This window comes from Chaetura pelagica, unplaced genomic scaffold, assembly GCF_000747805.2.
Source record: "Chaetura pelagica isolate M959 unplaced genomic scaffold, ChaPel_1.0 scaffold118, whole genome shotgun sequence".
NCBI lineage: Eukaryota > Metazoa > Chordata > Aves > Apodiformes > Apodidae > Chaetura > Chaetura pelagica.
Window position 1 is genome coordinate 615,467 of NW_009954408.1, and position 16,219 is coordinate 631,685.

The 16,219-nt window shown below is 39.1% G+C and overlaps 1 protein-coding gene across 1 annotated transcript in view; it reads right to left on the reverse strand.

Annotated features, from left to right (window-relative positions):
- AK9 (adenylate kinase 9) overlaps positions 1-16,219 on the reverse strand; it is a 54,584-nt gene that overhangs the window by 17,802 nt on the left and 20,563 nt on the right. Inside the window, exons 14-22 of the mRNA XM_010004353.1 lie at positions 15,416-15,549; positions 14,607-14,763; positions 12,561-12,699; positions 12,084-12,148; positions 9,680-9,781; positions 4,890-5,096; positions 3,794-3,918; positions 1,714-1,980; positions 1,155-1,273 (exon numbers count right to left, since the gene is read on the reverse strand). Of these exons, the coding sequence (XP_010002655.1) occupies positions 1,155-1,273; positions 1,714-1,980; positions 3,794-3,918; positions 4,890-5,096; positions 9,680-9,781; positions 12,084-12,148; positions 12,561-12,699; positions 14,607-14,763; positions 15,416-15,549 (1,315 nt within the window). The remainder of the gene's footprint in view (positions 1-1,154; positions 1,274-1,713; positions 1,981-3,793; positions 3,919-4,889; positions 5,097-9,679; positions 9,782-12,083; positions 12,149-12,560; positions 12,700-14,606; positions 14,764-15,415; positions 15,550-16,219) is intronic.

Below are 16,219 nucleotides of genomic sequence, written 5' to 3' on the forward strand. Positions count from 1 at the left end.
GCTTCTTGGAGCCTTTACAGTCTCAAATGAGATGAGCAGTGGTGTGAAGCTGAATGTTGTGGTCGTGTTAGTATTTCTCTTTATTCCTTTAGACCTTAATAGGATACACGATAAAACTGCAGAAAGCCAAAGAAGCTACAAGGAGTGGGAGTGGATGGAAGAACTGGTCCTGCACACTGTGAGAAACAGCTGAGTGGAAGATACTGATCATGATATATATCACAACAAAGATTCTCTTCTGCTATACAGGCCCTGGTGAAACTGAATTTATACCAGGTGATATCACAATACTATGTGTGATGCTGGGGAAACTTTGTGTTGGTACATTCTTTTTTCTTAACATTTTCCTATTTTTACACCATTAAGAAAGAGAATGTTGCCTCCTGTCTGTGGGCTGAGAGGACAGAAGTGTATTTGAGGATCTTTTTGGTTCTTTTTCAGGCATTTCTCATACTGTGAGGAATGGAAACCTAACCTAACCTAATGTCCAGCAGCTGTGATCTGGACAGCAATGAATGGAAGAGGTAGGACATGGAAAAGGGGATTTTGCCTGCTGAAAGTACATCCTAATAAGTCAGTCTGCTTTCTAGGAGTCTTCTTTATTTATCCACCATTAATCCACTTTTATCACAGTGTTATGGAGGTACTTTCTGATCTGAAAGGAAGTCTGTTGTGGGTACATCACTGGAGGGCAGATTGTGATGAATGCACAAGATAACCTGATTCTGTGTTGTTTTGGAGACCACTGATACTTTATCTTTGCTTTCTGCACAGTATTTACAAAACATGGAGCCCCAGAGTTCCAGCTGGATTCCAGCTCTCCCTGTTTATTAATTACATGAAAACATAAAAGGCTTATTTACATATCTACCCTCTAAACCCACAAAAGCTACCCTGCTACTCAGGTGATTTAATCCACTCCAAGTGCACTTAATACTTTTAGCCAGTCCCATGTAGAGAGCACAAGATACTACATTACTGTCAAAATAGCAATCAAAAGAGAGCAATAAAACCAAGACTGAGAGGTAGGCTGATTCATAAAAATTACAAGAGCATTGAAATAATCTCTGCAATAGTTATCTGTAATTGTGGACATCATGGGGGATATACTTCCTAAGTTTAATTAAAGAAAGAGATAATCTAAGGACAGTTACCTGAATGGCTCTTTCCTCCACCAGTCAGGGACAATGTTATCAAGGACTTCTGGAGGCAGTGACTCATTATACATCAGATTTGCTTTGATTGCTTCTTCCTCAGCAGTTAATTCCACCTCCTTTTTACAAAGAAAATCCACAAAACAAATGGAAAAAAAAATATATCAGAAAGGAAGAACCACATAGCAGGTTTCTGATGTGGTCACTAAGGTACTGTCTTGGCTTGATTTAAACCAGCAGAAGCAAAGTACATTTATTTCACTGCATGACATTATATATTTTGGGGTATTTTCCACATGCTTGAGGTTGAGTATGTCCCTACAGTTGGGCCACTTGCTGCTGTATGAGTGTCAATGACACCTAAACCATAATTTCTGGAAATGTTTTGAAGAATGTTTGTGGCATTCATAAGGAAACATCGTCAAGAACTATTCTTTCCAAATTTTGTCAAGTAAAGAATTTAACATAAGTGATTTTTATCAAGCTGGAGCTTTATAGGAAAGTCCTATTCTGGTCTGAAAATGGTTATTTTGTGTATGGACATAAAAAAGAACATTACCTGTTCACTTTCTTCTAACTCAGGTTCAGTCATGGTCTGAGGGAATTCTTCCAGTTCGTCTGCTAGAATTTCCATTTTATAGTCATCTTCTTCAGATTCTTCATCAAGATGGGGCCCAACTTTCTTTTTAGTTTTGGGTAAGATCAGTTGCTGTAGATATTCTTCAAACTGAATATGGAAAATGCCTAATTTCTCTGCTATCCTTCGTGCACAAGTAGTTTTACCTGCTCCGTGTGTCCCAAGGAAGAACACCCGTAAAGGAGGAGCCTGTAAGGAAAAAATGTGAGTCTTTTGTAACAATTTGGAGCTTACAGCACAACCCCTAATGGTTTTCACTTCCAAAAGGTCGTTATAAAAATTGCATCAGAAGCAGTCACAAATTTTTGCATTTTAGTTTTTCCAAGCTTTCCATTGCTGGTGACCTGAGCTCTGGAAATACTGAACAAATACACTGTGGCAGTTGATTCTCACAGGTAAAAATTAATCTTCATTAGACAATTCTGGTAAATCTTCCCTTCTTTTACCCTTCTTCCACTTACAAAAAAAACCCCCACAAACATCAACAAAAGGGACTTAAAGATAGTAAAAAAACCCAACCCAATATGTGTGATTTGTTAATCACATCTTATGATTATCATAAGCCTGTGTAATCTTCCTCTCTTTGCTGTTTTATTTGTTATATTTATTTATTTATCTATTTATTTATCATTAATTCAATGTGTTGATTTAAGCATATACTAAAACATCAGGAGGGAACCAATGTATTTTATTTGTTTCAAGGACTTGCCTGACACATTTATTGTTACCCAGAAAAAAAAAAATCAGCAATCATAAACAATTATAAATGGGAATGGAAAACAGGGATTTTAATCTGTCACCATCTGCTGTAAAGAATTCTGAAAGTTCTCACTTGTATTGGTTCCTTGTGAGCCACATATTCCTCAGGGTTCTCTAGGAATTGCTCTCTGCACTCAAAAGTTGAAAAGTAATAAATCTTCTCTCGATATTTAGCTGCATATTCCAAGAGTCCTGGGTAGAGGACGAAGTTCTCTTTCAGACTGACTGGACAAAAGTGCTTTGTGTCTCCCATCTGTCTTTTCCTTTCCTGAATTTTTTCTTCATCCTGAAAATATTATCAGAATTTTCAAGAGCTATTTGGATTCAGTAGTTCAGTTAGATTGAGTAGATGAAGTAGAACAGGTTAAGTAATGTCAAACCCCTGAGGTGAGCCCTGAATGGGAATGGTATTCCCAAGGCAGCTTGTAAGCTGAATATAAATCTATGATAATGCATATGCTTTAGATTCAGAGTCAGAAAACAAACCATCCATTTGAGTGGATTATTGAGAAAAGAATGGCCATTTTACGTTTGAAATGATAGTATCATCATTAGCTGTTCAGGACCTAAATTAGGCTGAAAGTATCTGTGATAAGATCTTTCCTGCTGTGTACTTGAAACTCACTTTCTGTTGCTTCTAGACTTGCAGCCGTGGCCTCTTCAGGAAAGGCAATGAGAGCTGGTATTAGCAACTTAGATTACTTATCCAAGAAAATTGCTGTCTAAAAAAATTAAATACTGCTCCTGCACAGGAGCTGGATATCCTGTGCTGTTGAGTTTTAGGATTGGAATCCTCCAATAAAGGATGAAAACTAAAGAAAGGTGAAGCCAGACATTTAATTTCATTAAAATGGGTGTTTGAAAATTGTCAATGGCTGAGATGAAACAGAGGATTGCATGTTACAACTCTCCATCCTCTGATGTTTATAGGATGGCTCCCAGAATCATTGTTAATTGTCAGAAATCAAAGTTCACATTTGGTTCTTTAATAAAACCCCTCTTTGTCATCTGGCAAAAAACCTCACACATTCATTCTCTCTACTTTTTGCTCCTTGCTGGACTAAAACTCTCTCAGCCAGAACACAGGAACACAACCACTGTCTTCCTGAAGCATATGCTGATATTTATTCTCTAGAAAGGCTGAAACTGGATCATGCAAAATCAGACTTATTTGGGGCTACATTTGCACTGACAATAAATGATTTAAAATAAGAGCCTAAGTAGATTACTCCAGCATACTTACTTCTTCTTCTTCTTCCTCTTCTTCTTCATCTTCCTCTTCCTTATCTTCTGCTTCAGCAGCCAGATCTTCTGCTTCTTCATCCAAGTCTTCAGCAGATAGTTCCCAACCATAGTATTTAAAAGGTTCTGAAAAGATGAGGATTTTTTTTTTTCTGTTACATTATTTTTCATTTGGCTATGCCAGAATATATTCTCTTTGCCCATAAAAGTAGGCACATGTGAAAGCAAATCATACCAACAGTACATTGCATTTCTCCAACTCATGGAACAAACTGTTCTCCCCAGATGTAGGAATTAGTAAATTGCTTCCTCCAAAAATGGCAGTTCTACTGGTTGTTGGTTTGGTTTTTTGATGGATATTTTCAATGGGAACTTGTAACACAAAAGTATTATACAAACACACACAGATGGTGCCATTTCTGTTTGCAACAGGTTGGGTTTTTTTCCTTATTGGTTATTTGGGAAGAAACATCAGTCAAATTTGACTTGATGATAAAGTCATCACAATAGATGCTTTGGTTAATAAAACCCTTGCATTGTAGTAATGATAGGGAAAATGCAGTATTAATATTATTTCTGCAGTACTCAGAATTCTTACAGATTTGAGCACAACAGTGAAGAAAAGTAATCTGTCCCCCAAAAAGCCAATACTGTAAAAATTCAGTCTTGAAACACAATCTGTGGATGTGGGTAATTGGATTATTACACATCCTGAAAGTCTCTTTGACTTCAGTGAATACTGTACATTAGTGAACCTTTGTTATCTATCCCTTTCCCAAACCAGAATTCTGACATGGACAGAGCAAGTTAAATGGGGAACTACTCTGTCAGAGCCTTCAGGGAGCTGTTATGTAGACACTGGCACATCCATATACATAGATATATATTTCAAATCTATATATTCCCCACTCTGCCTGTGTTTTAAAGGCTGCTTGTGTGCTTTTCAGCTCACTCACAGAACACAGCTTCTCCTGGTTCCAGTTCATGTGAGTAATAAAACTGAGTATAACTCAGCTCCTCAATGTATTCATCATACAAGCTCCTCAAAAATCTCTCTTGGTAGCTGAAGTGTAAATCACCTAAACAGTATTACTTACTTTCCATCACCAGCACAACTTGGTTAAGCAGACTTTCTGGAGTTTGCTCAGCAATCTCTAAAACAACAACTTGAATTAGAGATGACTTTCTGATTTCTGACTCCACTGTTTCCCAGTTTTCCAAGAAATCCTCAATCTTCTTTTTAATTGCTTCCACTTCTGGTAGATCTTGTAAATCATCCTCTGCAAACTCACGTGGCATGGCTTCTGAAAATCCAAGGGCATATAGAAGGCAATGCTCCTCTAAAATGTTTTGCATTTTAAAATTACCATGATGTTTTTAGGATTCTTTTTTTTTCCCTCAATATGGTGGCATATTTTTTTCAATGCTGCTTCCTTCCTCCCCTTCCCCTCCCATAACTATGAGTTTTTATATTACTAGTTTACAAAGACACTTTGAAAAATGCCAAATGAATGATGTTGCTATAGTATATACTGATGCTTCTCAAGGAAAGAAACCAAGGTCAAATTACTGAACCAAATTTTCATGTGGGTATTTAAATCAGCATACAAATATAATCACTCTTTCTGCAAAGAAACTTGAGGAATATACATTATTATTTCAAGATGAACAGTTTTTGACAGGATATCCATATGGATGTGCCTCATATGGAACATTTCAGCTTAGGAAGAAATAAAGTGGGTGTGGAAGGAGCTGGACTTGGCAAGGGACACAAAGAACAATAAGAAGAGCTTCTACAGGTGTGTCAGCCAGAAAAGGAAGGTCAAGGAAAGTGTCCCCCCTGATGAGCAGGTTTGGCAAACCGGGAACAATGCACAAGGAGAAGGCTGAGGTACTCAACAACTTTTTTGCCTTTGTCTTCCCTGGCAGCCTCTCTTCCCACACCTCTCCAGGGGATGGGCTGCAAGGCAGGGACTGGGGGAGCAAAGTCCTTCTCACTGTAAGGGAACACTGGGTTTGTGACCACCTGAGGAACCTGAACATAAGTCAGTCCATGGGACCTGATGAGATGCGTCCCAGAGTCCTGAGGGAATGGGATGATGTAGCTGCCAAGTCACTTTCTGTGACATTTGAGAAGTCATGGCAGTCAGGTGAAGTTCCCAGGGACTGGAAAAAGGGAAACATTGCACCCATTCTTAAAATTTGTAGAAACAAGGATCCTGAGAACTACTGCCTGTCAGCCTCACCCCTGTGCCTGGGAAGATCATGGAACAGATCCTCCTGGCAACTATGCTAAGGCCCATGGAGGACAGGGAGGAGATTTGAGAGGGCCACCACAGCTTCACCAAGGGCAAGTCCTGCTGGACCAACCCAGGGCCCTTCTGCAGTGGAGTGACTACATCAGTGGACAAGGGAAGGGCTATTGCTGTCATCTCTCTGCACTTCTGTAAGGCCTTTGACACATTCCCCCTGCAACATCCTCTTTAAATTTGAACAACAGAACAATTGGGCTGACACTTCAGGGGCTAACCTTTGTGTACTGGAATGTTCCTTAGCCTAAAGATTTACAGTGAGAAGATGTTTTTAAAGAAATAAGAAACATAGTCAAGGAAAATACTTGAAAAGACAGTAATGGTTTTAAAAGAAATTGCTCTAAAAATGTAAACAAGTTTCCTTCAGAGGAGGTGGCAGTCTAGCTAAGTGCTGGTTTTAATTTCTCTTCCTTATCACAGAGGTGATGGGAAACAATCCTCCACAGCCCTAAATCTGGAGCTTTCCCAGGGAATGCCTCCTTGGCAATGTCCCATATTGTTTTGCTTGGTGTCCTTGCCTTCACTGAGCATAGTTGCTATAGAGACAAACAACCCCCAAAGGATTTCTGCCCCCAGGCTCTCCAAGTGAGTTGCTGGGGAAGGAAAACTTTTAATCTCTTTTTTTCCAGTGTTGTGCTAGTATTAGATACGACTTGTTCTGCCCTCAGTCCATATTCAGCAATAAAAAAGACAGAAAAACCCTTCTGTCTTCCCCTCTCAAGCCCTGCCAAAGCTGAGAGAGACATTAGGAGCCAGCATTTCTTCATCAGAGTTTAAGTAGCAAAATGAACGGAAAGGCAAAATGCAGGGTGACAGTGACACTTCCATTCCTTGGAACCCAGATGTATTTCATTATGAACAAACCAGGTAGTTTGCTTATACAGACTCTTCACACTTAGAAATACTTGCTGCCAAATCATTTTCAGCAAATCACAGTCAAATGTAGTCAATAGGCAAATTTATAATCTGGGCACTGATTTATAGTGTATGGAAGGAAAAGCAGTTCAGTTTACAGATGAAGTTGATTCTTTCCAAAGCATAAAATGTGCATATTTAACAACTTGCTACTTAAAATAATTTATGTTGGATTTATTTCTCTTCCAGACTTTAACATATTCTAAAAATTCTAGTAAAGGCAGGAGATGGGAGCCTCACCCCTGTGCCTGGGAAGATCATGGAACAGATCCTCCTGGCAACTATGCTAAGGCCCATGGAGGACAGGGAGGAGATTTGAGAGGGCCACCACAGCTTCACCAAGGGCAAGTCCTGCTGGACCAACCCAGGGCCCTTCTGCAGTGGAGTGACTACATCAGTGGACAAGGGAAGGGCTATTGCTGTCATCTCTCTGCACTTCTGTAAGGCCTTTGACACATTCCCCCTGCAACATCCTCTTTAAATTTGAACAACAGAACAATTGGGCTGACACTTCAGGGGCTAACCTTTGTGTACTGGAATGTTCCTTAGCCTAAAGATTTACAGTGAGAAGATGTTTTTAAAGAAATAAGAAACATAGTCAAGGAAAATACTTGAAAAGACAGTAATGGTTTTAAAAGAAATTGCTCTAAAAATGTAAACAAGTTTCCTTCAGAGGAGGTGGCAGTCTAGCTAAGTGCTGGTTTTAATTTCTCTTCCTTATCACAGAGGTGATGGGAAACAATCCTCCACAGCCCTAAATCTGGAGCTTTCCCAGGGAATGCCTCCTTGGCAATGTCCCATATTGTTTTGCTTGGTGTCCTTGCCTTCACTGAGCATAGTTGCTATAGAGACAAACAACCCCCAAAGGATTTCTGCCCCCAGGCTCTCCAAGTGAGTTGCTGGGGAAGGAAAACTTTTAATCTCTTTTTTTCCAGTGTTGTGCTAGTATTAGATACGACTTGTTCTGCCCTCAGTCCATATTCAGCAATAAAAAAGACAGAAAAACCCTTCTGTCTTCCCCTCTCAAGCCCTGCCAAAGCTGAGAGAGACATTAGGAGCCAGCATTTCTTCATCAGAGTTTAAGTAGCAAAATGAACGGAAAGGCAAAATGCAGGGTGACAGTGACACTTCCATTCCTTGGAACCCAGATGTATTTCATTATGAACAAACCAGGTAGTTTGCTTATACAGACTCTTCACACTTAGAAATACTTGCTGCCAAATCATTTTCAGCAAATCACAGTCAAATGTAGTCAATAGGCAAATTTATAATCTGGGCACTGATTTATAGTGTATGGAAGGAAAAGCAGTTCAGTTTACAGATGAAGTTGATTCTTTCCAAAGCATAAAATGTGCATATTTAACAACTTGCTACTTAAAATAATTTATGTTGGATTTATTTCTCTTCCAGACTTTAACATATTCTAAAAATTCTAGTAAAGGCAGGAGATGGGCACTGGCCCAGGTTGCCCAGGGAAGCTGTGGCTGCCCCATCCCTGGCAGTGTTGAAGGGCAGGTTGGATGGGGCTTGGAGCAGCCTGGGCTGGTGGGAGGTGTCCCTGCCCATGCAGGGGGTGGGACTGGATGATCTTGAAGGTCCCTTCCAACCCAAACCATTCTGATTCTGTGACTCCATGATAAAAGCTAAAATGTATATTTGAAAAACTAAAGCAGTCTGCCTTCATTAAAAATAAGTTGCCTTCAAAGGGGTTTTGAGAGAAGGCTGCTACAGAATTTCATGTGTATTTTCATTAGTTTATGGTTCTGTGGAGCTGCATGTGCTGCAGCATTTTGGCTTCTGCCAACAAGAAGAAAACATGACTCTGTGTGAACTCCAGGAAGCTGTTAGCAGGGCTATGGATGACTAAGCATGTGATCATTCACATCCAGAGTTAAAATTCATCCATTCCCGTTTTTCCCAAGATCCCTTGCCACAAGGAATGGACTAGTAGCTTCTGATTAATAGGCATATAATATGAATTTTTTAATGGTCTGTAGCTGTTTGTGAATACTGCAACTTGATCATTTCCTGTGAGATTTTCCCCCCTCCCATTTTTTTCTGGTATTTTCTTCTTTCTATTTTCTTTCTTTTGGGAGTCACAACCCAGTGAATACTGCAACTTGATAATTTTCTGTGAGATTTTCCCCCTTCCCATTTTTTTCTGGTATTTTCTTCTATTTTCTTTCTTTTGGGAGTCACAACCCAAGAGAGTGTCTTCCTAAAGTTTTTATTCCTCTGATTTCTCTCCCTTATCACTTCATCCTGTAGAGAATGCTCCTGGATTTCTGAATACAAGAGGTTATGTCAACCTGGAATTTCAGCAATGCTCACTTGATTTGTTATTTCCAGAGCTCTCTGAGCACATCTATTAATTTGGTATTTGGGCAGTAGAAGCAATAGGGGGATTTTGAGGTTTTTCAAAAATGCAAGTACCTACTGCATTATTTTTAACAGGGAATAACAACATGGCTTTAATTCCACTTATAAATGTTTAAATAACTTGAACCTGACTATTTCATTATAAACTTCTTTAAAAGAAAGCAATTAAGGTAAGGAATTATATTTACAGCCAATTTTCAAGCACAGTAAAAGCTTCCAGAAGAGGAAGGCATGCAGTTCTTGATTCTAGGAAGAGAAATTACATTTGCTACAAGGCCAACCTGTAGGTTTAGATTCTTCTCCATTATCTGCAGAGCCACTGGATTGTTTCTGGGACACCTCCTGAGTTTCAGGTGGAAGCTGCTCATTGTTGTCCTCAGATTCTGTTGGCACAAAAAAAATCATTAGTAACTTTAACAAGCCCATGGAGGAGTGATTGGGGCATGACAGAAATAAAGGTATTTTTGGATAACACTGCCAAACTGGTATTTGATCACATGCACAAAAAGAGTCAGTTATTAATGTTCAGGTATTGCACATGGACCAAACATTTTAAGACCAGCTGTCTGATCTGTGGGGAAAGGCAGGGCATCATATTAAACAAGAATGTATTTTAAAATCTGCAAAGATGGCATTTTTTTTCATGCCCATCTCTTTTGGGGCATTAACCACCTCTCTAGGAAATGTGTTCCAGTCTTTGCCCATTCTCTGGGTAAATAAGTGCTTCCTAAAGTTCAGTCTCAACCTCCACTGGCACAGCTTTGGGCCATTCCCTTTGATATGATGCATGAGAAATCAAAAGAGCATGACTGGGGGTCTGGAGTACTTTTCTGATCTTGCATTTTTATGCCATAACCACTATATAAAAAAACCACCAACAAAACAAACCCAAACTGTCAACATGTCATTCATTTATATTTTTGTAAAGACATGTCACATGGGAGAAAAGCTGCAGTCAATGTGCAGATGGCACTCCATGTGAATTAAAACAGCTGTCAGGCTAAGAGCAGCATGACTGAAGTGTTTGGGTGAGTCAGTATTTGATTATGAAATACACCGTAGGTGTTGGAAAACATGATTTTTCTAAACAAGGACTTGCCACGTGTAAGAAAACAAGTGTGTATATGACATTATTACTTCTATCATTAGTAGTTATTTTGATGCACTCGGATAAAAATGAATTAGATACTCAAAACTAAGATGAATTTTTTGTTGGAAACAGAGATAAGAGAGTGTCTATGTAGAACCCTTTATATTTAATAACTTGTTCACTTTGGAGAAGAGCTGTGTTCTATCAGAAACTATAGAAAGCTAGAATGGAGCTTTTTTTTAAGTGTATATGTAATTTAAATAGTATTTTATTCAGAGAGTAGGTGAAATATTACTTAATTAAAAATGAAAAACATATTATTGTATTCAGTCTATTCAGTCTGTCTTATCCTGTCTTTATGACCCAGGCTTTGTTATACACAGGTACAATAGACACCTGACTGGGTAATGAAAGTGAGTGTATGTGAGGCACATTGACAATACAGAACTTAACCTTGGCCATAATGTTCTTCTACAGAAACAAAGTATTTTATGCTTAAAAGGAAGGGAGTAATGGCAGTCTAGGCCTCCATTGTTGAGAGAAAACAAGTAGGAATTCATAGAACATAGACTGGCTTGGGTTGGAAGGGACCTTCAAGCCCATCCAGTCCCAACCCCTGCATGGGCAGGGACACCTCCCACCAGCCCAGGGTGTTCCAAGCCCCATCCAACCTGCCCTTCAACACTGCCAGGGATGGGGCAGCCACAGCTTCCCTGGGCAACCTGGGCCAGGTTCTCACCAATCTCACACTCCAGCATTTCCTCCTCATGTCTCATCTCAATCTCCCCTCTTCCAGTTTTCATCCATTCCCCCTTGTCCTCTCACTACAAGCCCTTGGAAAAAAATCTCTTTAGGAGATCAGATTATGCACACTTGGATGCCAGGAAAAGCAGTTTGGCATTGTGAGAGACTTTTGGTATTATGAAGCAATTCTGAGGACCAAAGACAAGGAGAAGGTGGGATGAAAGTGGACTGGGGAGAAGCAAGAGGATGAATGAGGAGACACTCAGGCTCACTGCTGCAAGGTCCTGGGGACATGGAGCTGCAGCAGCCTCACCTCTATGGGGCTACTGGATGGAGCAATTCATAATCTATGTTGCTACCAGATTCAGCAATTCTTAATGCAGGCTAAGACACCCATTCTTGGAATAATTTCCATTCCCCTTTAATTGCTTTAGGCTGAGTTTCTTGGAGGAAGAGCAGAAAGTCAGACAGTTTTGCAATTTTCTTATTGGCTATTGGCTAAGTTCTAAATGATGTTTTCTAACTGGTGAGGGGATACAGAGATTTTGATCAGTAGGAAGTTTCAATACAGATAATAACCCACTTAGAAAAGTTATTAGAGGATATAGAGAGTCCTGTCCTTCAGATGTATTGAAAATAAATTGAATACCCATCTCTGTTTTGTAACACCAATTAAGAATCACACATAGATCTGGGTGCCTCAATCAGTGAAGGAAGCAAAGATAGCACAGGAAGAATGCAAAAAGGAAATAAAAACTGCAAAATCCAAAAAAATGCATAAAAACCAAATTGCTAAATGATCTGAAACATAAATATAGATAAAACAGAAGTCAAATGATAAACACCCTCACCTTTCTTCTCAGCAGTCTCTGGAGACTGATCTTCCTCTGCTGTTGGTATTTCTTGCATTTCTTTTCTGCAAGGAAAAGATTCTTCATCTTAAGACTTACATAAATACTCCTGAAGCAAGTTGCAGATGTATTAAATGTAAAGATGTGGAAATATACCATTGGGAACTGAAATATCACTTGGTTTGTACAGAATAAAAATCAAATGTTTTATGATCTAAAATGTTATTGTCTCATTTCATGAGAAGGCTGGACTAACAAAGGGCTAATGAAAATGCATTTAGCAAGAGGATCTTCTGCCACTGTATGTGCTGATCAAAAGGAGATATTCCTCAAAGTTAACACAAATTGGATTATCTCCTTTACATCTCAAATAATCTTAGAGCAATGTTTTACTACATTTGTGTTGATAGAAGCACAAAGGAAGGCTAGAATTTTCTTGTGCTCATTTTATACGTTCAGATATTTGGAATATTTCACCTTTCTTTTTCTTCTTGTTCTTGTTCTTTTTCATAATCTTCAGCTTTCACTTCTAATGCTGCATGGGTTAGTCTTCTCAAAGTCTTAGAATTAATTTTATCCCCAGTTGCTAAGTATGTTCTGCGTATTGTATAGACTCCTGAAATACAACAACACAATAGTAATGAGTTTTATGCCTCTATATAAACCTGAAGTTATTTGAGTTAGGAAAATGATTTAACAAATGATTGACAAGTTCCTAATGTCTTTCTAAAGCAAACAAAAGGCATATATACCACTGAAATGTTCTCATACTGTTGATTTCTAAGGTTTTAAAGCTTTGCTTTCAATTTCAAGCACCTAATAAAATGAGTCTGGGATATGGGATGGTTGTGATTAAGCCCTATCAGGGGAGAGGAACAATGAAGTTATTTATCTTATATTTCCATACATTGTCTGTTACTCTGTCATTTCTTTTATTTGTCTGTGTATGAAGAAGAAGCAAATAAACACCATTCAAATAAAAATATAAACTTAACTATACTACTTCAGCTGGTTGAGAGAATGAAGAATATGCTGTTCCTATAGGAACCCTGCTGACTTATTTCCTTTGGCAAATAGATTTATGATAAATGGCTGATATCAAATTCCAGCCCTGGAGTTATGCCAGTTTAGACTAGTTCAGAGAATAACTCACAGAGAAATTACTCTAGACACTGTGAAAATGTAAACTCTACAACTACATTATTATTTAAGCAACGTAAATAAGTGGCAACCAAACACAAAGACAATGCACTGCGTCTCAGAAACTGGGTTCATGAATGTTTCAATATGCTAGAAATGCCTGGGAAGCCAAGAGGAGGCACAGAAATGCAATTTGTCCTTCAGTTCTTTCTGTAATTGTCAGAGATGAGGTCTCCCTGCATGTTAGGAACAGCAAATATGATTTCCTGACAAACACTGGATCTGGAACCTTCTCATAGAAATGTTTAGTCTGTATATAGTCTGTGTATGAGCTCCAGCCACACTGGGAGACTTGTAGTTAGCATGTTGAAGGTGTTACCATATGTCACAAAGCTACGTGACTAAGTAGTTTAGGCAGCTGGATGACTAGATGACCAGATAACCTTCTGAAAAGAAGACTGTCCTGGGTAAACTGTGCAACCTTGATTTGCTCAGGTTGGTTTTTATATTCAGGGACAGGGGTTTGAAAAGGTCTCTGGACTGGTACTGAGCTTTCTTGAACAAAGTATAAATAGACTTATCATTCCTTTCTTGAAGGGAAGCTTCTACTACTGAAAGACCTTAAGGTAATGGACTGGGTTGAACAGGCAATGATCCAACCATGCCATGTGGCAATGAAACTTGTGGTGTGGTATGAATCAAGCAGGCAGACTCCATGAAAACAGGATTTGGCAGGCAGAGCTTTTAACAGTGTATGAACCTGTTCATGTTTTCATGGTACTAATCTTCCCTCCTGCTTGAAATAATAAAGTAAAAATTCCTTTCTCTGAATTCATGGGTAGGAGGCTACTGTTTCAATCTGGTTAAGAAGTTGCTCAGCTGTTTTTTTTTTACTCCAGGATGAGGAACAGGATACACTTGCATACAGGTCTTTCTCCTCACCACCCCTACCACTCCTTGTTCTCTCAAGCAGAGAAAGTTCCTCTATATAACCCAGTTTTGCAGGTGGGGAAATTGGAGTGAGAGCCACATTGGAAGCTGGTGGCCAGCCAGCCCAGAACACAAAAGCCTGAAACTGCAAGAGTCCAGTGGTATTTACTGCTGATTGCAAACAGGAGGAAATTGTAAACAGGATTATAAATAGGAGGAATTTTCTTTTCTGGTTCTGTAAACATTCTCCTTCTTAATTCTGTGTAATACCCTTAATCCAAATGGTAATAAATTTGGGATACCCTGATTGATTCACTGGGTTCTTCCTTCTCTAGACCCCTGAAACTTTATAAATGGGACACAACTACTGTTTTTCCTTCTCTGTGTTTTATATACAGACACCAAGGCAGAAAAAAAGAAAAGATGAAGTTACAGGAGTGTGTGTTTACTGACCATCATTCTCTGTGTCCTTCAGACAGACAACAGTGTCTGGTGAAAGTCCTTTTTCTGTTAAAGCTGACCAGTGTTCTACTGAGAGAGGGTAATTATCCACCACCCATCCTCCTTTTTCTGGAGCACCAGGAAACCTGTCTTTGTTCTTCTTCATGAGCTGTTGTAAAAAGTCAGGTTCAGTCAACTAAAAAGACAGTCTGTGAGCTGTTCAAAAAGACTGCACAATACAGAATTACTTTCTACACAACATGATTTTTCCCTGCTCTCATTTCAGGTCAATAAAAAGTAAGACACTTATAACTATGTATGTCTGAAGGGAACAAAATAAACAAACATCCAGAAAATGATTAATGTGCTAGTGATTTTTAAGGTTGCCTTTAAATAACTTAGATTCCAGTTTCAGTAGTCACAAACCAGTGAACAAATTCAAACCACTTCAAGATACTTGAATAAACCAGAATATATAATTCTTTTCAAGCACTTGTGTCTGGTGTTGAGCTTCTAATTGTGAGTAAAAGAACAGGGCAAACATGCAGTGACACTTCCCTCAGGTAATTCTCACAGCCTTGTTAAATGTGTAGCCCAGGTACTTTGCAAGGCAGAGATGATGTACACAAGTACAGGAGTCCTCAAGGGATTTGTCATTTATGAACCTGCTCAATCTCCCTCAATCCTACATAAGCTTTCAGACTGGGTGATATAAGCTAAACTGATCTTTCAAATAGAAAAATTAAGAACAGCTATTGATAAGGTATAAACTGTTACATGCTGCTCTTTGTAAAAAAGTTATGTAGTCCTTGCAGCTTTACCTTTGCAATGGCTCTCTCCAGAACCTCTGCACAGAGCTCAGGGGACAGTGTTGGTCCAGAGACTGATGCACTTTCCATGGCTTCTTCTGATGCTCCTTGTACTTCTGGGTGGTCAGCAGTGGTCTCTGACCCTTCTAACAAGAGAGATTTTTAAAGTGCTTAATAAAATTCCAAAATACTTCTTTCCTCAGGTCAGGAATAACTGCTAGGCAATTAGAATCACAGAATCATAGAATTTATTGGGTTGGAAGGGACCTTCAAGACCATTCAGTTCCAACCCCTTGCATGGGCAGGGACACCTCCCACCAGACCAGGCTGCTCCAAGCCCCATCCAACCTGCCCTTCAACACTGCCAGGGATGGGGCAGCCACAGCTTCCCTGGGCAACCTGGGTCAGGGTCTAAATTAAATCCAGCCCCTGCAGAATTCCAGTGCAGGAGTCATTTTAAGGAATATTACACAATAATACAGAGAGAGAATCAAATACCAGTTCTTCTGAATGCAGTTCCAGAGGGTATTTGTAAAGTTAAGTTTTAAGCTCTTGGTTTGCTCTCTCATTACAAACCCCCCTCTTTTTAACTGTAAAATATTTTCTGCCATTAAATGAAACACTGTTTCAATATGAATGGAATTAAATTTGTGTACTAGAACAATCAGGCACCTGCAGCACCTGAGAATTTCCTTTGATTTGATTTCTCCGATTCCTAAATCAAAAGGTTGACCAGATTAATTTAAAAATCAATACAAATCATAGATCAAGACAGTTTATTGTCAACAGTCAAGAAGCCTGTGTTCCCTAGGATGC